The 22,259-nt window shown below is 33.3% G+C and overlaps 2 protein-coding genes across 6 annotated transcripts in view; one reads left to right on the top strand and one right to left on the bottom strand.

Moving 5' to 3' along the window:
* Positions 1–278: 278 nt before the first annotated feature.
* LOC141452106 (tRNA (uracil-5-)-methyltransferase homolog A) lies at positions 279–10,002 on the bottom strand. 2 transcript variants are annotated; one of them, XM_074123973.1, is made up of 10 exons: positions 9,888–10,002; positions 6,312–6,506; positions 6,051–6,221; positions 5,249–5,404; positions 4,684–4,879; positions 4,481–4,608; positions 3,848–4,101; positions 2,663–2,894; positions 976–1,168; positions 279–890 (listed from the first exon to the last, which is right to left on the bottom strand). In XM_074123973.1, exons 1-10 carry the CDS (start codon positions 9,957–9,959, stop codon positions 550–552), a joined length of 1,938 nt encoding a protein of 645 aa, XP_073980074.1. In that variant the 5' UTR covers positions 9,960–10,002; the 3' UTR covers positions 279–549. The 2 variants fall into 2 exon arrangements, with proteins under 2 accessions (XP_073980074.1, XP_073980075.1); XM_074123974.1 differs by lacking the exon at positions 9,888–10,002 and adding an exon at positions 8,887–9,004.
* The window catches only part of LOC141452105 (uncharacterized), a 37,005-nt gene continuing 22,428 nt past the window's right edge, over positions 7,683–22,259 (top strand). For 2 of the 4 annotated variants that reach the window (XM_074123972.1, XM_074123969.1), the window contains exons 1-13: positions 7,683–7,874; positions 8,380–8,514; positions 12,056–12,099; positions 13,558–13,772; positions 15,164–15,400; positions 15,517–15,681; positions 16,428–16,597; positions 18,325–18,512; positions 19,087–19,361; positions 20,999–21,124; positions 21,532–21,559; positions 21,641–21,731; positions 21,824–21,913. In XM_074123972.1, the coding sequence (XP_073980073.1) occupies positions 8,504–8,514; positions 12,056–12,099; positions 13,558–13,772; positions 15,164–15,400; positions 15,517–15,681; positions 16,428–16,597; positions 18,325–18,512; positions 19,087–19,361; positions 20,999–21,124; positions 21,532–21,559; positions 21,641–21,731; positions 21,824–21,913 (1,640 nt within the window). In that variant the 5' untranslated portion in view covers positions 7,683–7,874; positions 8,380–8,503. Of the gene's footprint in view, positions 7,875–8,379; positions 8,515–9,512; positions 9,669–10,376; positions 10,420–12,055; positions 12,100–13,557; positions 13,773–15,163; positions 15,401–15,516; positions 15,682–16,427; positions 16,598–18,324; positions 18,513–19,086; positions 19,362–20,998; positions 21,125–21,531; positions 21,560–21,640; positions 21,732–21,823; positions 21,914–22,259 lie in introns of those variants that run through there. The other 2 variants (XM_074123971.1, XM_074123970.1) reach the window with 2 other exon arrangements.

Below are 22,259 nucleotides of genomic sequence, written 5' to 3'. Positions count from 1 at the left end.
CATATTTTTAGCAACTAAATCATTTGTTGCCTATTTCTACAAGGCTCTTTATGCAGAAGGAATAGAATGTGTAACATTTTTTGTCAAGCCTGGCCAGTTAGTAATTGTTTCGCAAATGCTCTTACTGTTTGCTTAACGGTTATGTTGGTTACGACTAGCTAGTCGTACTTTTATTGGGACTTTTTCATGCCTTACTTCATCGATGAAGTCCAAGTTGTAACAAACCAGAATCCAAAACATAAAAATGATAAAGGAACGGGAAAAAACATACTTTCTAGTTATACTGTTAAAGCTTTGAATGAATTATTTATACACATACACTGTTTTTACAAAATTAAATTCTGATTGTCTGTAAGTTTTTCTCTGAAAATTTTACAAATCGTCACCACTCTGATATAAAATGCTTTAACAGCAGTTTTTCAAGATATGAATGAAACCTTCTGCCTCTTTACAGTATATTTTTGGATTTAAAATTAAAAACGTTATTAATATCATTTACAATGATAAAAAATTCCTTCAGGAAAATGGAATTCTAGTCTAGTCCATCAACTAGCTATCTGCATTTTCCAATGATTCATTGGAAACTTGCTCTTTACAACAACTACTTTCATTTGTTTCCATCTTTTCAGATGAATCTACAGAATCCATGAATCTCTTAGATTTAGCTAAATCTAATCTTTCAAAATAGATAACTAATTCATAGTGATTAGTATGTGGGAACATATCCACAGGAACAGCCGCCACAGGTACAAATGGTTCGCCAAATAATGTTTTCGATTTTGCACGTCCTAAATCAATAAAATTTTGCAAAGCTGATTTACAATCACATGATAGAAACACTAATCGATCAAGATTTTCTGTTCGCCGTAACATTACTATTGCTTTTTGATCTGTAACAAAAGGAAATGATTTTTTTTTTTAGGAAATCGAATGAATTTAGGAAATAATAATAGATCAACCTATTTGAATACTTACGCAAACCTGCCCTAGGTGGGTCCAATATGGCCACTAACTTGTCTTCTTTAACCCTTTTTACCACAGAAGTGATAATTTCATCCGCCTTTCCACAAAAGAATTCACTATTATCTACACTATTTTTACTAGCATTTTCTCTAGCATCTTGTACGGCTTTTGACACGATTTCAATACCTAACACTTTATTGCTGTCCTGTAAAGAAATTTGAACAAGGTTAGAGATTAAAACAAAATCAAACATTTTATTATAATGATAATAATAAAATTATTGTAGCACCACTAAACTATATTAGGTGGCTTGGTGGGCAAAAACCTTGCAGGTGGGTGGAGTCCGGGCGCTCAGTGGTATTCAAAGGCTAGCGTGCCTGAGTGTCACCGGTGCCATGAGGACCTCCCCTACTGCGGCCTTGGAGGTTTTGTTAAATCTGCCCCCACTGCACATATACATTCAAGGTGTTGTAAGGGCCGTTGTCGTTAGGCTTATGGAAGGACAAGCTCCTATTACCGTCAGGCATGGAGGAGCATATCAAGAGTTATATGAGGAGCTGGAGGCCGATTCTATTTTGGGCCTGCCTTCGGATTCTATGACTCCCAAATATAACTTCGACAAGCCGTTCAAAGTCTGTATTGGAGACCGGGAGGCTTGGAGACGTGGACCCCCAGTGGTGGGAGATTCAATGTGGTACACTGATGGCTCCAAGATGGAGGAGGGAGTGGGAGCGGGAGTGTACGGGGTGAAGCCGAAATGTAGCTTTTCGGTTAGCCTAGGGAAGCTAGCTACAGTTTTTCAGGCTGAGCTGGCTGCAATTAGGTTCTGTGCTACCGAGATTGAAGGGCGAGGAATTATTAATTCTAAAGTCGTAATTTTCTCGGATAGTCAGGCTGCTCTACGGGCAATTAGTTCCTATCAGGTTAACTCAAAACTGGTTTGGGACTGTCTGGGTGCCCTGAAGGAAATTAGTGACCAAAATAAGGTCTTTCTGGTCTGGGTACCTGGTCATTCAGGACATAAGGGTAACGAAGCGGCAGATTTATTGGCCCGGGAAGGCTCTGCGAGATACTTCGTTGGCCCGGAGCCCTGTTTTGGGGTTCCGAAGTGTATTAAGACTGCGACCATTAACTTATGGGTGCAGAGTAGGTCTCAGGAGTGGTGGTCTGCCACCACTGGACAGAGACAGGCGAAGGAGTTTATTAAAGGCTATTCGCCGAGGCTGACTGCAGAATTAATCCGCCAAGGCCGTGGGGCTATCAGGATGATTGTAGGTCTATTAACTGGCCACTGCAGACTCAGAAAACACATGCATCGCATGGGCCTGGCAGATGATAGCCTTTGTAGGTTCTGTCAGGAAGAGGAGGAAACAGCACTGCACGTGTTGTGCCAGTGTGAGGGGCTTGTTTGGCTAAGGATGTTACTCCTCGGGGAGGAAAAACCAAGGCCTGTGAGCTTTACCCAAGAGTCGCTCTCCAGCATTAAGAGTCTAATTAAAAGGACAGGTCTGGAGGGTGAGCTTTAAAGTTAGGGGAGCCACAATAGACCCAAAGGGGTCGCAGTGGCGTAGGCCCTGAGGCCACCCAAAATTTAATCTAATCTAATCTAAACTATATTAGAAAATTATTTTCAGAAGCTAATGTTTAACAATTATTATGCTAAAATAAATACAATATCTATTAACAACTAATTCATTACTTTGGCCAAACATAAACCAATGGTGCCTGTACCACAGCAAACGTCCAACACAGTTGTATCCTTATTAATGGTCGCCAAATCTTTAACAGTTTCTATTAATCGTTCAGCACATCTTGTATTTATTTGGAAAAAAGATTCTGGAGAGATTTTAAATCTTAAATTGCACATAACTTCTTCAATATAAGGTTCGCCAGCCAACAAGGTACACTGTTGTGCTTCTGAATTTTTAGATCTGTTAATTTTGAAACAAACAAAACTGTTAATGACGCTTATCTACTAGTTAGAAAGACTTCAACTAGAATAACAAATTGTTTTTCTTAAATCATTTTTGCTTAAAGCGTATGAACTCATCTTTTTAAATAGAACGCAAGAACAAATTACTTTGTAAATATTTCTGAAGAGTCATCAAACAAATTAAAAAATCCACGAAAAGATTTCGGGTATCAGAAATCAGGCCGAAAACTTGCACTTGGATACAATAATAATGTTGATTTATTTAAGAAAATATGCATTCAAATTCTTGAAAAATAAACATTAACACGATTATCTTTAATTAAGATGTGAACATTTCACAATACGTTACTCACTAACATTAGGACAACATGTTTTATATATAACATTTAGATTAAGGACATTTATGGAGGACGAGGAGGTTAGTCTTCCTTTTAAGACTTATTGTGGAGGACGAGGAGGTTAGTCTTCCTTTTAAGACCTATCATGGAGGACGAGGATGTTAGTCTTATTTTTAAGACCTAACTCATAAAACTTTAATTAAACACTTTATTTATTAATACCTAATTTACATTTTTTTTTACTTTATTTGTCATATTTACACCTACAACAAATGTTGCATCAAGTAAATTTGATGAAACTGGTTAAATTTCATATGAAAGTCATGTAAGAGTCACCACCCATTGATGGAACTCTTTCGTAGAGGATATTACACTCACAACAGTAGGTCCCTAGGCCACCTCCGCTTCAAGCGATGAGGTGGATTGTCTGGAAGGTGAGGAGAGGAGAGTTGTTGGACGAGAGGATTAGGATGGAGAACAAGGAGGCTATGAAAGTTGCAGTAGCGAGACTTTATTAGGTCGGTTACAAAAGGGATGTGAAGGTCAGTGTGTATGGTAAGTTATAAATGTAATATGGAGCATTCACCTAATTTAAATAAAAACATATTCTAACCTTCTACTAAGAAACTGAAAGTACAATGAATTAACTTTCAACTTAGATCCTTCGCCTTCCATAAAAAACTGTTTTACATCTTCTTTTACTTTGATGACTTCCTCTTCGGCAAGTTCTTGTGGATGAAATCCTACTATGACCATCAGCTGATTTGTCTGAGTTCCTACTCTTACTGTTAACTGTCTCCAGTAGCCTTTCAAGGTATCCGGAGAAAATACCTCATATTTGGATTCTCTGACAAATTTTTCAAATATCTTTGGATATTTGAATGAAAAAAAGATTATGTTAGCTTTTCTTTCATTTTTCTTTTATTTTATTTTAATTTCAGTAGAAATATTTTATTATAAATTAATGGAGTAATAATTATAATCACAACTCCAGCAGCTTTATGTATTTTTTAAAATATATTCTTTAAAATACATAAATGTAACAATAGAATTAGCTTAGTTAGAAAGGTTAACTTTCGAGTTATTTACGACGAAAGACCCTGAATGCAATATCATCTTCTTGCAGCTGAGATTTTTTTTTTTCAGGAAAAATGTTAAAAGATGTTAAACTCACAATAATTTTTCTTAAGAGAAAAGAAAAATCAAAATAAAAACAGTGAATTGAACATTTTAAGATAATACCTACTTTTGATGTTTTCAACATTATTTCTGGAATAATTTTCAAACTATCAATGGGAGCAATTCCAATGGAGCCGCTGGCATATGTTCCTAGACGAAACCCTATCGCACTTTCTCCAGTCAGTTCATCTTTACCTAAAAGAAAAACAATTAAAATAATCATTTCTTTTGCATATATATTGTAAATTTCATCATAAGATAGGTTTTTACCTATAGTAAATTCACATTTATTCCTGTAATAATTACAGGCATCTGGCAAGGCTTTTACTTCATGCAGCTTACATGGTAATCCCTCATTAAGACTCTTCTGTCGTTCTATCCAATCATTAAGCTGAGGATTGGATTTAACCAATTTCACACCTAGATTTAACAACGTTCGTCGTGCGTCATCCCATTTCTGTTTTAACTTTATTGATAAAAAATTAACAAAATTTTAAGTTGTATAGTACACAAGGGAATAAAATCGTAGCTTATAATATATATTCATCTAAGAATAAAGTTTATTTTCAATGAATTCTCATGTAATATTTATATTATTAAGTAGTGTTCCTAAATAACTTAAAAAATACTGTTTTTTGAAACTGTACCAGGAAATTGTAAAACCAACCAAGTCCTGCGAAATGAATAAACTTGCCGATTCAAATAAGTGAAATCACTTAATGTCAAAACTTTTTCTTTCTATTGATTAGGATCATTCCTTGACTGCATGAAGTATGGTACCAAGTATAAGTATGGTAATCTAGGGCAAATAATTAAAAAGCAAAAAGACTCTTACCTGCTCCTCATATGGCATATGACACAGAGGTGTCGTACTATTCTCAATAGCCTCTATTTGTTGCTCTCTATTTTCAATTTTAATTTTCTTATTAAATTTCCCATCATTTTCCTCCTTTTTCCGCTTTATAAATGGATCAGGAGCAGGGTCGGCTATCTAAGAAGAAGAAGAAGCAAATCATTAAATCTTTGATAGTGTCGTGACGAAACTGAAATTCAAAATCAGAGTCAGTCAGGCAGTCGAGAGAGCAGTTATTTCTATCTGCCGGTTGTTACATGATCCCTAGGGAGTTCCATAGAGCAATGGTTTCTGAAGTGTGTTCCTTGAATTCGTCACTTATGTCTCGCGAAAAAAAAAGTAATAATTATTAAAATTTAGTAAACAATTTTGTAATATTATTGTTCTGTACAGAGACGTCAAAAGCAAAAACCTACACAGGAAATGAGTACAATATTGGTCATCTAGCAGACTTCTTGTTTTTGATCAGAAAAATCATTTGAATAAATATAGTTTTTTAGCAAATTTGTATGATATATGAATCAAATTTGGTTCAAGTTAAACGAACAGTATAACAGCAAATAAATCATGTTTTGCAGCAGTTGTGAACTGAGAAAAAATTGTTTAAGATGTGGTTTAGCATGTACCACATTCTTATCGCGGACAGTAGAAAGTACCCTGCTTTTATTTACGTCACAAGCGAAAACTAGAAGGCATCATTCTCATCAGGTTTTTTCATTATAATTCAATTGCATATTTAAAATGGTAATTTAAAAAAAAACAAAGAATCAACGTTATAATATACCTTTGTTTGTAGTTTTGATCCTTTCCACACTAGTCCTGATAGTTTTTCAAGAGCTACACCTTTTTCTTCTTCCGAACGGAAACAAGCGTAAACCCATTTACTCCTATTACCAGGGGATTTCACTTTATTGCAATTCAATTTCAATTTTACATTCAGCAGTTTCCTCAACTCCTAACAAAAAAAAAAAAAAAAAACTAACTTGGAATTGTTTATTTACTTACCCTAAAAACTGCAGATAATGAACAAAACTTTTTTACTTACACCCATTCCATAATATTTTGGAAGTCCTCTAATTTCTATTTTAAACTTTTCCGAAGTAAATCCATTTTTCTCTATGTAAGCGTAAGGATCTTCAACGTTTGTATTTGATTTATTTTCTGCATTATTACTTAAACTTGTATCCACACATGACTTAACTTCCAAATCAGAAACTGCGTTATCCATTTTGTGTTCTCTCTTTATATAAAAATAATCAAAAACAAATATTCTAGTAAATCGTATTTTCACAACACATTTTGGGCATTAGACTAACTGATTTTTCTCCATTAACTTAACCTTCTGTTTACGTAAGTGTAGTAAAGCAAGATTACGACTCGATCTTTTCTGTAATCGATTATTTCAATTCAATTTGATTGAATATTTGAAATTTCACTGAGCATTCCCGTTTTTACAATTATGAGTAAATTTTAAATATTTACAAAGAATTAATTGTTTGAGAATCATACAATCAACAGCATAACCTTCATAACATTAAAATAATATCTCAAAATAACCTAAACAGTTTGGTAACTTAAACAGTATTTAATTAATATTTCTTAAATTGGGATTTTTTAAAAATCAATTTTCAGCGATTTTTTTACTGATGTTATTACTTACAAGAATTTTTTTTTTTTTTTACGTGATCCCGTAAATTAAAACAAGTTTTTTTTTAGTTCATTGTGTGAACATATGTACATAAATCTTAAAAATGAAATATTGGTAACTTAAACATGGTAATCCGTTATTAGCCAACTGTCGATTCCTTTACTAAAGTTTTGGTTAAAATCCTTCAACCGTCATTAAAATTTACCGTTTTTTTTTACTATCTCTAAAATGGTTCCACCGACCCCTCTTCAATGCACGCGTAATGTTTGCGACTCAACTACATTTGCACCTCTGTTTTGTTATATGGCAGCCAATTGCAAGTAAGAACAGAAAACTGCGTATCAATTCCTTAACTAATTGACAATTTTCTTTAATTTATTTTTCAATTAAAAAACAAACTTTTAATTTTTTTTACGAAAGACTTGAATAGTAGAAAGTACAAAATATTAGTTAAGAAAATCTATTACTTTAGGTATTTTTTTAAAAATTGCATTAGTTGACAAATCATCAAATACCTATGGGAGAAAAATTAGTAACAAAAAATTAAATAATATTTTACCTATAAATAATATGAAAAAATAAAATTGGTTAGTGGAGAATGAATGGTTGTTCAGCCAATGGGAGAAAGGTAGGCGTGGTAAGTTAGCCACACCTACTACATGTAGACACGCCCTATGCACGCAGCTCACGCCTCTTTTAATAGAATTTAGATCGTGTTTTTTTTTTAATTTCCTTTTAAATTTTTTCTTCTATCTTAGAGAAAATGCTATTATCTTAGAAAATGTTATTAGCTTAGACTGTATGTAAAATTTGATAATTTTTAAAAGAAAATTTATTTTTAAGCTTAGCATAAAAATAGTACATTCAATTTTAAAGCAAACCATTGTCGCTATTATACATAAAAACGTCTAAATCGTACATTAGCAAGATTTAAAAAGAACAAGAAGAAGAACTGAAAGAGTAAGTAAGAGTTTTTTAAACTTTCATGCCGTTCCCCTCTAAGTGCCCCTCTCCGAGAATATTTTGCTTTTCTGATAATTATAAAGAATATTATTAGAAACATGTCCAGAATTGCAAAAATTTAACTGGAAGTGCAATTTACACGGAGATATCTCAGGTTTTTCTACCTAAATTTGAAAGTAATCAACTTTGATTTGTATTATACTTGGTGTGCTCATTTTGACAGCATTTACCCAAAACGGCGTGTTTTATGTCCCTCAGATTATGTTTGTGGGGGGGGGGGAAATTAGTGTTTTAATTGGTAAGTAATAAGTTGCCATTGTTATTGTTATAATCGGAGTGAGTCTTCCGTACATTTCACGCTGGATTGTGAAATATTTAGAGATTATTAAAGAACTTACTACAAAATAAATAATGATATTATTATTACATATGTTATGTTTATTTCATTGTACATGGATAAAAATAATTTTGCATAACTGATTTTCTGTAACCTTGGTTACAGTAATAACATTGTTGAGGGGTGTAAAAAAACCAGTAGACGTGAAGTTTTTTTCCCTACAAGAAGTGAAACGATTTACACACTTATTGTTATAATTTGTTATACTACTGTACAACAAAAACTAAAAATGATTAAAAGGTAATGGTTTTTATTGCAATTAATTGTTTAAATATATAACCACAAAAAAAAAAACAGTCTAAAGTAATGAGGAGGTTATGTTATTGAAAAACCTTGCCTGGTTGATGTGGTTTTATTTTTATTTAGTCTAATCCAAGATATAGATTAGATTTAAAAAAAAAAGTACTAAAAGTAGCAGCATATAAAAAAAGTGCGAAATCATTTTGAAGTTACAAATATCTATATTTTCAAACTGTCAGCATAGGTTATATTAAATGCTGTTAGCGCAGAGATAAATATCGTAAGATTAGACTAAATAAAAATTAAAGGGCTTAGTTTGAACTTAAAATGATTAAAATCAGTAAGAAAACAAAGTCTGGTTTGAAAACTTACCCTATTTCTTGTAATCACTATGAAAATGTAATTTTCTTTAAGTTTAGATTACATTCACTGTGATAGCAAGATTATGTTTGAATGCTTGTGATTCACCACAACATCCTCAGTACCAGAAAAATTATTTTACTGTTCAAAGAGTGTGGTTACTTCCACAGTATATACCTGATTTTTTAATCTACACGCGTGGTTTTTTTCTGAACGGCTTTCAATTTTTCATCCATCAGAGAGGTTGATTATTCGGTTTGGTGTTGCAACAGACTACAACAACATATGTTTCCTTCTTACATCAACAATTTGTCGCTATTTGATTATTTTATTCGCCGCAGCAAGCTTTATTATTATTATTTTTTGTCTTCTCTATTTCTGATCGGTTTTGCAAACTTAGCTTTTCCTCAATTCTTCAATCGGAAGTGGCACTTCACGGAAAGATTTTTCTAACGTTCCTTGGAAAATTGGAAATTATTTTAATGATTTTTTTGTAAACTTGGGGTTTGTGTATATTAATATTGATCCACAACGTTTACTCTTTTGAAAATTCTATTTAAGCTTTCCGTTAAAATACGATTTTAGTATTTATAACGTGTGGTATGATGGAGTAACCTAGTTACCTAGGTTACCTAGTCTAGTAATACAGCTAGGTTTTTCAGTTATAATTATTCAGTTTAGTTGCATAAATGCTCTTAATATTTAGTTTGTATCAAAGAAGTTAATGATTTCTGCACACAAACTTGGAATTTCTTTTTATTAGTTGTTGACAACACCCATGGAAGAAAGTATCAGTAATGTATCTTAAATATTTATACAAAATAGTAAAATTACTTGTTGTAAATCTAGTTTTGAAGGAAATACCAATACGGAAAGTATGACTTTTCCGAATGAATTTTTTTCATTTTTGTTTTTTTGCAGATATTTTCCGAAAATTTCTGTAATAACTTACTGTAATTTTCGAATAATCAGTTTTATACATTGTGATCTAAAATGATGGAAATATTTCTTACCAGGGAAAATTCGATGAAGGGGACAACTGCTCCAGAGGAGTGGGTTATGGCTTTTCCATTTTCTTGTACCATGAAGTCCCTTTGAGTTGTGATTTTATAAAAGTGAGATTGTGTTGCTAAATTTCCGGTTTTCGTAACTGGATGAATCGTACGATATTCCCACTTCTAAAAGGAGTTTGTAATCTTGGAAGCTGTAAGAGTAGATTTTTTTAGTTTACACACCAGATTTTGTTTGTTTGTTTTATTTTTTAAAATGATGTAAATTATCTTTTCTAATATTTTGGATGATTATAATTTCTTTTTAACAGAAAAGAAGATATCATATACTTAAATTTAAGAAAAAATAAATCAGTAAGATTAACAGTGAACCAGTATAAGAGCCCAGTTTTGAATCGGCCAATCATTAATTTGATTAAAAAAAGGATGATTAATTAAATTATCCTACAAGCCTTAAATAATTTTATAATGATTACAATTATCTTATAATCCTAACAGTGAACGGTAATGGCATCAACAATACAAGAGGATGAAGGTCGGTGGAAAACACGTTAAGTTGTAGGAATGTACAAATACTTTTTGGGGAAAACAATTTTCTTCCTTAGTACACATTTTCATGATTATTGTTTAGTAGTTCCTAATTGTTGTTTAGTAGTTCCTAATTGTTGTTTATTAGTTCCTAATTATTGTTTAGTAGTTCCTAATTATTGTTTAGTAGTTCCTAATTGAAGAACTTGATGCAAAAAGGAGTTATCTACAGTTTTTTTTTTTTAAATTTTTAGTAGGGACAAAAAACTAAATATGCTTTAAGATGTATTCCTTATGTTGTGTCTGCTGTAAGGATTAGTTAATATATTGTGATGGGGTCATTTGGGGCTCTCAATTTGAACTTTCTAGGGCATTTTTAAAGCTTGCTATAAGCAAAAGTTATTTTGCAGCTTAAACTCTTCTTTGCACCAAAATCATAATTTTCAGTAAAACTTGTGTACATAATTAAGTACTTTAGTCAATCAGATTTCTTGTTTTTGAGCTTTTAAGTGGCATTTTGTGTCTTGTCGAAGCGAATGTTAGATATATTATTTATGCCTGTCAAAAAGAAAAATAATAATATCTACCAAGGGAAGGGATTAGCTATGAGGTTAGCATACTGGACTCCCACGCGGGAGGTCCCGGGTTCGAATCCAGCAGCTGACCCTTAGATTTTCTCTTCCTAGGAGCTTCTTACAGCTCACTGTCCGGTGATGGACAGTGTTGTCTGTAACGAGAGAACAAGCTCCGGGCGCTAATAACCTCAGCTGTTGATGCGCTATAAATAAAAAAAAAATAATAATAATAATAATATCTACCAAATATAAACATTAAATAAACCTAATAACAAAAATGATTGCGTCATCTTTTCTGTTTGGAGCAAAAGAAAAGGTATCTGCAGTAGAAAACTCATTTTTGCTCCAAATCTAACCTAGGTTAGAGAATAAGTAATAATAAAGGAGTCTGCATAAAGACTCGTTTATGCACCCAAAAGATGTAGAATTGAACATACATTAGGGGGCGCCACTAAACACATTTTCTGCAAAAAAATATACATAGATAACTCCTTTTTGCACTTAGCTCTTCAATGATTGTTTAGTAGTTAGTGGGTGGCAATCTTTTGAAAGGCTAAAGTCAGATAGCACATCTCCTTCACTTTGCAGCTTATCCAGTTAATTGCTCTGTTGGTGTCCATGCTTGCAATTTAGAGATTTTTCTTTTCTTTTTTATTTGTAGTTGAACCTATGAAATTATTTAAAAGAAATCCCGCAACCCTATTTCTTTTCATATATATCACTTTTAGATGAAACATTTTAAGATAAAATTAGTTTAAGAGAGGTTCTATAAAAAGGAAATAATTTTACCTCTTTTTGATTTGTTGAAAGTTATTTGTTTTATTGATTTTTTTGTTTTGGTTTGCGTGAAATTTAAGCTCATTGACGCTGCGGACTTTTTTCCAATGTATCGCCTACTCTACTTCGGTAGCCAACACTAGATGATCATGCTGGACACTCGCAAGCACGATCTCCGCAAGGGACTGACCACTGCGCTAAACTCTCTTAATCTTAAAACTATTTTTTAAAAGTTATTATTTATTTTATTTGAATTACATCTTTTTAATTATCTTCTTCGATTGTTTTAAGAATGGAGTCCATGATGTCCACCTCGAGTCGGAAGATGAGAAGAGGTACTTGAAAAGAGTATAAAAATATTCCAAATAATCAAGTAAATTTTTAATATGTTTAAAGATAGCATATGATAAACTCGTTTAACCCACTTAAATTACTAATGTTAGGTGTTCCAGGCAGGAAGATCCACTACAGCTGTATCTCTGGTTCTTGCCGATATTCTGCTTCTAAAGAACTCACTTCTTTAAGAGTGCTCTAATTAATACTAATCAATGTAACTATATCGTTTCTTCTATTTCACTTATAAACCGCTTAATTGAATATACGACGTACGCGTACAACTTGGTGATGCTATCCTGAAGTTTTAGGCACCCCCCGCCCCGAAAAAACTAGGATTATATGTAAACTGTTTAGATTTTAAATGCTCGCAACTGTTTGCGATTATTATCGATTCCATTGAAGTCTGTTGTAAATGCTGAAGAGGAAAAAATGTTTCAGAACCATAAAAACCATCAACGTGGCACTGTTATTTATTTCTTTATTTCATTGTTTTTGTGGTCTTGTTTGCACATTAACCATTATTATTTTATGAGGGCTGGTATAAAACCAATATATTGTTATTCTCAGCTACTGTCGGCTTCGAATGCCTCAATTTACCAATATATTAGTGGCAAAAAATCAGCCCTATCTTTTCCCAATACATAATTTAAGAAATAGCGCAGCCTCTTTCCCTTCTTTCTTCATCATGATTGCCACTCTTCTACTACATTCTTCTTTGTGGCTTCCACGAAACAAAGATATTTTTTGAGCGCTGCGTACTAACTTATTTCTTCCTAGAACAACACAATGGTCTCTGAATGTGACTTCGTAACCACTGACAAGATTAAAAATTTTGTTTGTCCTTTCCACGAAGGCGGTACTACAGGAAAGTTGAGGTTGACTTTAAGGAGTATTGAGATGATGAGGAAGGGAAGGAAGTGGGAAGATTCGTGGAACGAAATTATCAAGGATTCCAACGCCCCAACGCTGTATGATGGAGATTGGTGTTTGCTCGCAGTTTGTTGGGATCAAGTACACCCCAAGCAACCCACTTCATCGAATTTTCCTGGAAAATAAACATTTTTGTTGGGAAGAGGGATTAGCTTAGTGGTTAGCATACTGAATTCCTACGCGGAGATCCTGGATTCGAATCCAGCTATTTAGCCGTTAGATTTTTTTTTTTATTTTGTAGGAGTTTCTTACAGCTGATTGTTTTTCAATATGGACAGTGCAAAGCCATTTTCAGTTTTTCGGACTGAGGGAGATTTCCGGCGATACCTCAAAATTCAAAATTTATTATTTATCACAGCAGTACGTCCCTTATCTAGTAAGAAGAAGTAAAAAAAAAACAATGTTTTAACCTTCATTTTGAAGGTTCACAAACTATCGATTTACATTAGTGTTTTAGTAAATAAAAAAATCGATTTTTTTTTTAAATTTCTCTAAATATATTTAACCATGTTTAATCTTTCTTCCAGCTCGTAAAGTTAAAAACCCATCACTTTTAGAAGAACCGGATGATATTGTCTCTATCAAGATCCCGCTTCATCTTCAAAAAGAGTTACATTGTGAACCGGATGTTGATTTATTTCCTGACAAACCATGGATTTGTGTTTCACTGGAGCGTATACTTAAAGATATTGAAGAGAATGCAGAAAAATCTGTATTCTTTCCATATAAAAGAACACTAGAGGTAAACGCTTATTGAGTTTCCAATTGTAATTTTACTAATCTTAATAAAGAACTAACCTTGACTATGTTTTCGCGGTTTACAAATAATCGTAAGTTTTGTTTTAGAGTTTTGCGTCGGGAATGACAAACCTTCTGGATGTGGTATTTTGGGGAAAGAATTGTCTAATAAAGCCTTTACCCTTGGCGAACATAAATTGTCTATAGTGGTTTACTTTGGAGTTCGAGTTCGTTCATTTGTAGGCGTCTGAAAATGTGATGTGATGAGCTCGAGATTGTTCTTGGGTATCTTTAACCCAAGTAGTTGCACAAATCAACTACGAGCATCTCTGGCTCTAGGTGTATGGGTGAACTTTAGGGTTGGCATTTGTTGGGTGTTGCTTGACCGGGATACCCACGGGAATTGCTAGTTCCTTCAAAATTGGCTAGCCCACTTCTCTCGCCGGTGATAACTACCGGGATTGAATTATTGTACGAGAAACAAACGACAAGATCTCTTGTTTTCAATAAGCTCCATCGACGAAGTGACAGGTCTATCAGCGGTTTTCCCCTAAAAAGAGAGGGTCGTCTGATGAAAGTGCCCGCATCAAAATCTAAGAGAAAAGCCTAATGTTGATCACATTTTTCGATTTATGAGAATTTTCTTTTTATCAGTAATTTTTCTGCACCTGGCTATATGTGACTGGCACATATTCTACGTAGAAGTCCACAAAATTCTGTGCCCACTCCAAGAGAATCCTGCTAAAATGCTCTGGCGCGTCAACTTTTTGGGACAAAAGAAGGATTACAGTCCCTGGAACACTCTTCGTCTTATTCAAATGATTCAGCCCCAGCAAACTTCCTTCCGCCCCCCCGGACTCAAATCCACAGGGGAACGATATCTAGGGGTAGTGGCTGCAGATATGAACAGCTTTCCAGTCGCGATTTGACCAAGGTGACCTTCAGCTTCGGTTCCACCAATGGGAGATAAATTTATGAACAGTTTAGTTCTTTTATTATACATTTACATATTAACTTTTTAATTAACGCATGCTAATGCATTTTAATTAGAAGTTGACCCCAGAAATTATTGATCAGACTGTAATAAATTGAAAAAATTTCTGCCTAATAAAATATGTACTCGGTTCATCTGATTTTTTCTAATTATAATTTAAACCACTAACAGCGCATTAGTGCTATTAACCTTCCATATGGTTAACAAAAGTCGAGCTGTTTTATTGTAAAATGTTAAGTTACATTTGTTTATTAATACATTTTTATTCTTTACAAGTATTTGCTTAAATGTGACGTGATGAATTTCCGCTAGACCCAAATTTTTAAAACTAGAAGAGTCCGAAACTATTTTTCAAGCCTTTTTTAGTTGAGAAGATTGTTCTTTACTATTTTTTGTTACAGTTACAAGAAGGAGAGGTAGTGGTTACTTACGAATATTATACACAAGAAACTGGCGGGCAACACTGGGTCTGTGTGACTAACAATGGAAAGAAGATCATTATTGACCATTTAATTTTACTATTTGAAGATGCTGTCAAGAAAGTGGAAACAGAATTCATTAAAGAACCAAAACCTTGGAAGAGTCTTGGAAGTGAAGAGGAAGTTGAACAGTTACAGCCGAGAAATCGACGTCCGTTGGTCAGTAAACGTTGAGCAATGTAGTAACAGAAACAGCTGTCGTGATTTTCACAAGATATTTTTTTTTAAATTTATGATTATTAAATTTATTGATTTTGATATATTTAATGTTTTAGATTAGTAGCCAATACATTAGTAAAAAAGATAAAAGATTTGGCAGCCCAAATTTCACTGTACTGGAAGCTGGTTCGACGCGTTTCACGTATTTAGACGTTCCAGTAGATTCGTATCATGAACACTACAACTACATCACTGCCAAGGCCATCGATGAAGCGATTCAGGTGAGTAAGAAATTTAGTTTGGTTTCCTTCATCTTAGTTTATCGTTCGAACGGATGCAGGTTTGTTGGGAAACCGAAGTATGGACTGTAAAAGTTATCGCTCCCAATTTTTTTTTGCCCTGAAGAGCAATTTGCTTACTTTTACTTCTTCCAGGTTTGGGGATAATCATTAATCAGAATTTAAACAACTTAAGCCTTCACAAACCTAATTAACTCGATGTTTCTTTCTGATGTAATCGATACTTGCTGACTGACTGATTGAGGGAGGTTACATGGAGTGTTACATATGTTATTTAATAAACTTGCTATCACTTAATAAACATTAAAATAATAATAATAATGAAAATCTAATGTATTTTAAAGGTTTCTGTATATTTTGTGCATTGATAATGTTTTTTTGGCTAAATTGTACTTTATTGTACTAGGAGGGGGCGCGCGTATTTGAATTTCGTAGTCCATTTTTTTGAAATAGGAAATAATTTTGTACACCAAACTGATGTATCAACCATTGGTGGATACAAATCCGGAAATAGGCAGAAACATTTAAAAAAAGTACTATTACGGATAAAATCTATGGTACTTATATTTAAATCTAACTCTAAAGATGACTGAAGGTACGAAATCAGTCAGGATTCTGAAAAAGGAAGCATGCTATCTTGGGATGGATTCTCATATACGATTTTTAGGTCGAATTTTGACTACATTAAAATATATTCCAGAAATATATTCGTTTTTAAATTTCCATAGGCCGTCATACCTCACAATGAAGTTGGCGTACAAGCAAGCGAAGGAATTCCAGTAAATGCTGCCACACAGTTTAATGCTGAAATTGAAGCCGCTGAAAAGAAAGAACAACTGGAGAAAATGCATATAGATTACACTGCAGTTTTACAGCTGTTGAAATCATCCAGTACTAGGTAAAGAGAACTATACTAGAAACCAACATAATGCATTTGGAAATGGTTTTTTAACTCTTAAGTAAGCTGTGACTACATTATATGTTCTTTTTTGGGGGGAAAGTCTAATCGTTTGGAAAGTGCAGAAATAAGAAGACGTAAGAGGAGCCCTAGACTTTCGTTTAAAGAACGGTAAACCCTTAAACAGTTAGGTATAGGTCTTTCACATGAATATTTACAGTGATCGCATCTCTATTGACTGATTAAGGTCAACTTGCTTCATCTCTTTCACTAAATATAGTTGTGAGCATCATTTTCTCGTAGATTACGCGTACATGGTTGGTAGTAAAGACAGTAAGCAAATTATGATTGGTTCGAAAGCGGTTAAAAGTAAGCAAAGTATGTGTATTATTAAAATATCAGTTGGTATTCACTTCCGCAATTTAGGACATTTAACATATTTCCTTTACTGGATGGATTTTTCAATTAACTATTTTCTTAAATTTCCAATACATATTCTATTCATGTTAATTTGCAACACATTAATTGAAACATTTTTCTAGAATTCTATTCTCGATCTATTGCATGAATTCGTCCGCTAATTTTACTAACATCCAGTTGATATATGCTTAGTTTAAAAAAAAACTCGATTACTGAAAAATAAACCTTCCGATTTTAATCGATTTGGTAAAATTTATTTATTCACTTTGTTTAGTTAAAAGAAAACTCGATTAATGAAAAATAAACCTTCCGATTTTAATTGATTTGGAAAAAATTTATTTATTCACTTCGCTTAGTTAAAAGAAAACTCGATTACTGATAAATAAACCTTCCGATTTTAATCGATTTGGTAAAATTTATTTATTCACTTTGTTTAGTTAAAAGAAAACTCGATTAATGAAAAATAAACCTTCCGATTTTAATTGATTTGGAAAAAATTTATTTATTCACTTCGCTTAGTTAAAAGAAAACTCGATTACTGATAAATAAACCTTCCGATTTTAATCGATTTGGTAAAATTTATTTATTCACTTTGTTTAGTTAAAAGAAAACTCGATTAATGAAAAATAAACCTTCCGATTTTAATTGATTTGGAAAAAATTTATTTATTCACTTCGCTTAGTTAAAAGAAAACTCGATTACTGATAAATAAACCTTCCGATTTTAATCGATTTGGTAAAATTTATTTATTTACTTATAAGAGAGCAGATGAAGAAGAAAGATAAAGTCGGGTGGTCAGTCTTATTAGCCAGAAATTTAAAGATTAATAATTAAAAACTAAGCACTTAGTGTGTATTCCAGTAAGGGGGCACTCAGAAAAGATCGATTAAAGTCGAAAGCACGCTGTAAGCATTTATTTCAGCATATGCTCAGCAAACAGAAATATTTCGTGCACTATCCTAATCCTGCCTAGAAAAAGTAAAAACAAAAATCAGATAATAATTACTTAGTAAACAAAATAGAAAAGAAGAAGTTACTGCAGTTAAGAAAATATAGATTGTAATATAAAAATAATTATAAGTAGATGATAAATATGGAATGGCTACGGAAATACAAGTATCCGGTGCATCTGTCTTGTACTAAACCACTCCATTCAATTTTATGGCTCTTCTTCTCCTCTCAGAGGTACCAAATTTTTTGACAATCAGATGGACAGAGAGAGTGGGAGAGGCGTTTTGAAACTTCCATTTTTAATGATAATATAATTTCATTGAAATTGAATAAAATTTTCTATTTATAATTTACAGAATTATGGAAACATTACAGTATAACGAAGCCTATGATTTAGGCTACGATGACTATGCCACGCTGAAAATGGCGAAAAAGTTAACTTCGTTTGAGTCACCTAGTTATGCACATAAAACAACGTTTGCTTGTTTACAAGAACTACGAGGACATTGTGTAACATCAATGGCCTGGCATCCTAATATTCAAGGTAATTGCAAGAATTTCAATTTTTGTTATTAGGTTTGTTCAAAAGGAAAAAAATAAAATAAAGTAAAAATTACTAACTGTTTTGTGACTGTAAGTAGTACGCGCATTAAGGGATGGGAGTTCTAATATATGTCTAACAAATTTCCCATTTGGAAATACTGATTTTCCTATTAAACTTACTGGACAATCGGTTTTGTGGTCCTCTGACCTCAGAAAATATTTTTTTTTTTTTTTGGCATCCTAAATCATGTCCATTGAGGAATTGACTCAAACTTCAGCGTTTTAATGAATTTGGATGATTTGGAACATTTTCTTACAATGGATCCAAATGTTATTTTCATATTGTTGAACGTGATGAAGTGAATCGTTTCAGCGAAACGAACAAGTTTTTCGTTCAAAAACTGATAAAATACATTCGTGGTGAATATGCCAATGGAGGGGGTGAAGAAGGCCTTGATTCCCATTCAAAATAGTTTTGTTTATGGTTGGACCTATGACCAGTTTACAATTGTATGGCTAAATAACTGAAGTTAGAGATGGTTTCAAGAATAACTAATCAGATTTGTTTCATATAGGAATCTTAGCGGCTTCTTACGGTGCTATTTTGCCCTTCAATTATAGTAAATTAGATGGCGATTCGGACGATGATGATTATAAAGTGGATGAGGATGCTATAACCGAAGAACCAATCGATAAGGCCTACCAAAAAAGATTAGAATTCGAGGCAAAAGATCACGATAAATGGTTGTCGGATGCTTCAAAATTATTTCTTGAAGATGCTGCTACAGATGAATCTGACGAGGAGTATGAATTAGCTAAAGATACTCTTGATTATGTACTTCAGTCAAAGGTGGGTTATTTTAATTTTGGATAAGAGAGTCCATGAATACGATACCAATTAACTTCTGCGCAAAAGGAGGATCGGATTTAAATACAAGGTTGTGGATCACTAAAGGAACGGAATCATTATTCCTCTTTACAATTGGCAGTGATGCCGCCGTGCCTTAGTATCGCTTCTGTTGGCCTACTTTACTTTTCACAGGTGGAATACCACGAAAAAGTGAAACTCTTATTTACTTTCCATGGGCGTGTTGTGATCGAGAAGTAATCAAGGCTAATCTATTGGTAATCTATTGGTATTGGCATAAGGCCGCACAGCCTTTATTAGAATTAAAGAATTGAAGCCTAACCTTAGCTAAACATTGTATGTTCATTATTTTTGGTGACTGAATCATAGTTACAATAGGATGAAAAATTAATGCCAGTTTCAGTCATTATAAACTTTATTATGCCGAGCTTTCCATCTAGGGTGACTAGGTCATCTTCAGGGCTGTGGAACATATTTACTGTGTGTTAACAATTATATTACCAATTAATTCTGTGACTTGGTGCAAGAAGTGCCAATGTCAGATTTTGGTAAAAATGAGTAAAAAATCTGTTTTGATATATTAACCATCCAAATTTTTCTTGCAAGGAGTGCCGAAGTCAATTTCAAAGTAGTAACTGAGTTACTAAAACTTACTGGTGCCAATATCAAAATTTAGCATCAATATTTCCCCCCTCCAGGTAAACCAAAGAGGACGTACACTGGTAATCCTTTTTTTGATATTGGCACTTCTTGCACCAAGACACAGAATTATATTACAATGAATATGTATAATGTAATGAAAATTTTACAAAAATATTTACCTAATTTACAATATACCGGTTATACATCATTAGAGACTTAGTGTGTCTTCTGTCTTGTCTTCTCATGGACTGAGTGTTATCGGTTTTTATGTGTTCGGTTGTAAGGAAGTCAGTGTAGCCAATTGTCAGAATAAAGTTTATAATGACTGAAACTGGCATTAATTGTTCATCCTGTATAGTATCGGAGTAAGCAAAAGCCCACACTGCAACATAAAAAGAAAACACCCTGGAGCTGTAGCTCAAGTTAAAACAGGAAATAATCTTATTTCTAGTTTTCCCCAATTTAAGGTTCTCAAGCAAGGAACGATTCTCATGTAAATTTGTAGATCGATATGTAGATCGATTACTTTTGTTAGAAACATATTTCTCAGGGAAAATTCGATTAATGGCGTTTTTGGGCAGAGTGGTTTGTGGGGAGTTCCTCTGATTCCTACCCTGTTGTGTACAGTTAAAGCAAAAGGGGATTTAAATGGATTTTAAGAAAATTTCTGTTCCAGAAGTAGCCTTATTTTTTTTTCAATGGATTGTTCACTTTACACGAAAATGGCTTCTAGGCTATTCTATAAAATTTCTTATCGTGTAGAAGACAGGCTTCTCAGTAAAGTAACATCCACAATAAAGTGTAATGTACAGTTTTACCAACAAATAATGTTGGTTAGAATTAATTGTGGGGGCCGGGGGGGGGCGGGTCAAATATTCCCGAGTTTCGTAAGGTTATTTAATGATTTAGAAATATAAGGGGGATGGGGGAAAATCATGTGCGTACTCACATTAGATTTTTGAGTTTTATTTTTTCAGAAAATAATGAAGAAAGAACTGAAATTGGACTATCTAGACTCGAAGAATGTGAGAGTCGATTCATTATGTCAAGGTCAGGAATTGAATTATGAAGATTATACTTATCAACCAGATCCAGATCTTAACGTAAGTAGTAGCCCGTAAATATAGTGAAAGCCAAAGGTTCTTACTTTAGTAATATAATATTCTTTTCACTTTCCTTATACTACTCGAGCTGGGATGGCACTTGCAGTCCCATTGCTTCCAATCACTTCACCTTGTTCAACAAGGTAGGGTGGAGCCTGGGTCCGCAAAAGTGCCATCCCTTCTTATTGCATCAACCTTATCGACGAGGAGGAGTGTGGAGAATATCATTTTGTCATCCCTTTAATACGCTTACTTTTATAATCTGTATAATCTACATCTATATTCTTACTTTAGTAATCTTTATAACACGCTACTCATTTTTAATCCTTAAAAATTTTGTTAGTTCGCTTAGTCGAAAAGAATTAATATTTTTGACTGTTTTACCAACTTTTACTTTTTAATTGCAGCTAGCAAAAGGACTCAAACATCTGAATCGTAAGTAAAGAGTCCTAACATTTCTTTCATTCAATTCTTGGAAGAAATTTGTCTTAAATAAACTTTCCAATTACGTTGCAGTTGATGAAATGGTCGGATTTGATATACATCCTGGCCCAAAAAAGCATAAAGCTGCTTCAATAACTGAGGAAACTTCAATAACTTCAAATAGGTAAAATTTTGATTTCTACTAGGAAGATTAGTGGATTTCTTCATTCTATGAAGGTCCCCCTGTCATATTAAGAAGTTCTAAATTCTGTATAGAAAAGCTTGGAAGCGCGAACTGACCATATCAGAAGATTCAGCGTGTTTCTCTGATAGCTCCAAGACTAAGCAAGTAATTGGAACTGAAATGTAAGTAGTTGAAGTTTGATGTTTCGGTTAGCTTAGGAGGCAGAGCTGTTTACCATTATATCTTTGTTCTGTCCTTATATAAAGACAATAAATAATTAAATCCCAAGGGTCTTCATTTTCTGGGACAACCAGGTCCTATGAAGTGTAGACAAAAAAAAAAATGGTGAACATTTTTCTCTCTTGTAATACCTCCCTATTTCCCAGTAAAGAAAAGGGGAAAAAATATATAAAGAAATTTTTCTGGCCCAGATTTTTGAATGGTTTTTAGGGAACGTTCTATTCCCTTGTTTTTAGGGTTGAATATTTCGATTAAAATTTTTGCGCTTTAAATGGTTTTAAAGTTCAG

Source organism: Rhodnius prolixus, unplaced genomic scaffold, assembly GCF_049639745.1.
Source record: "Rhodnius prolixus isolate KJV_2025 unplaced genomic scaffold, Rpr scaffold_44, whole genome shotgun sequence".
NCBI classification, from domain to species: Eukaryota; Metazoa; Arthropoda; class Insecta; order Hemiptera; family Reduviidae; genus Rhodnius; species Rhodnius prolixus.
The sequence above is the reverse complement of the archived record's forward strand: the minus strand, read 5'-3'. Positions and strand labels throughout refer to the sequence as shown.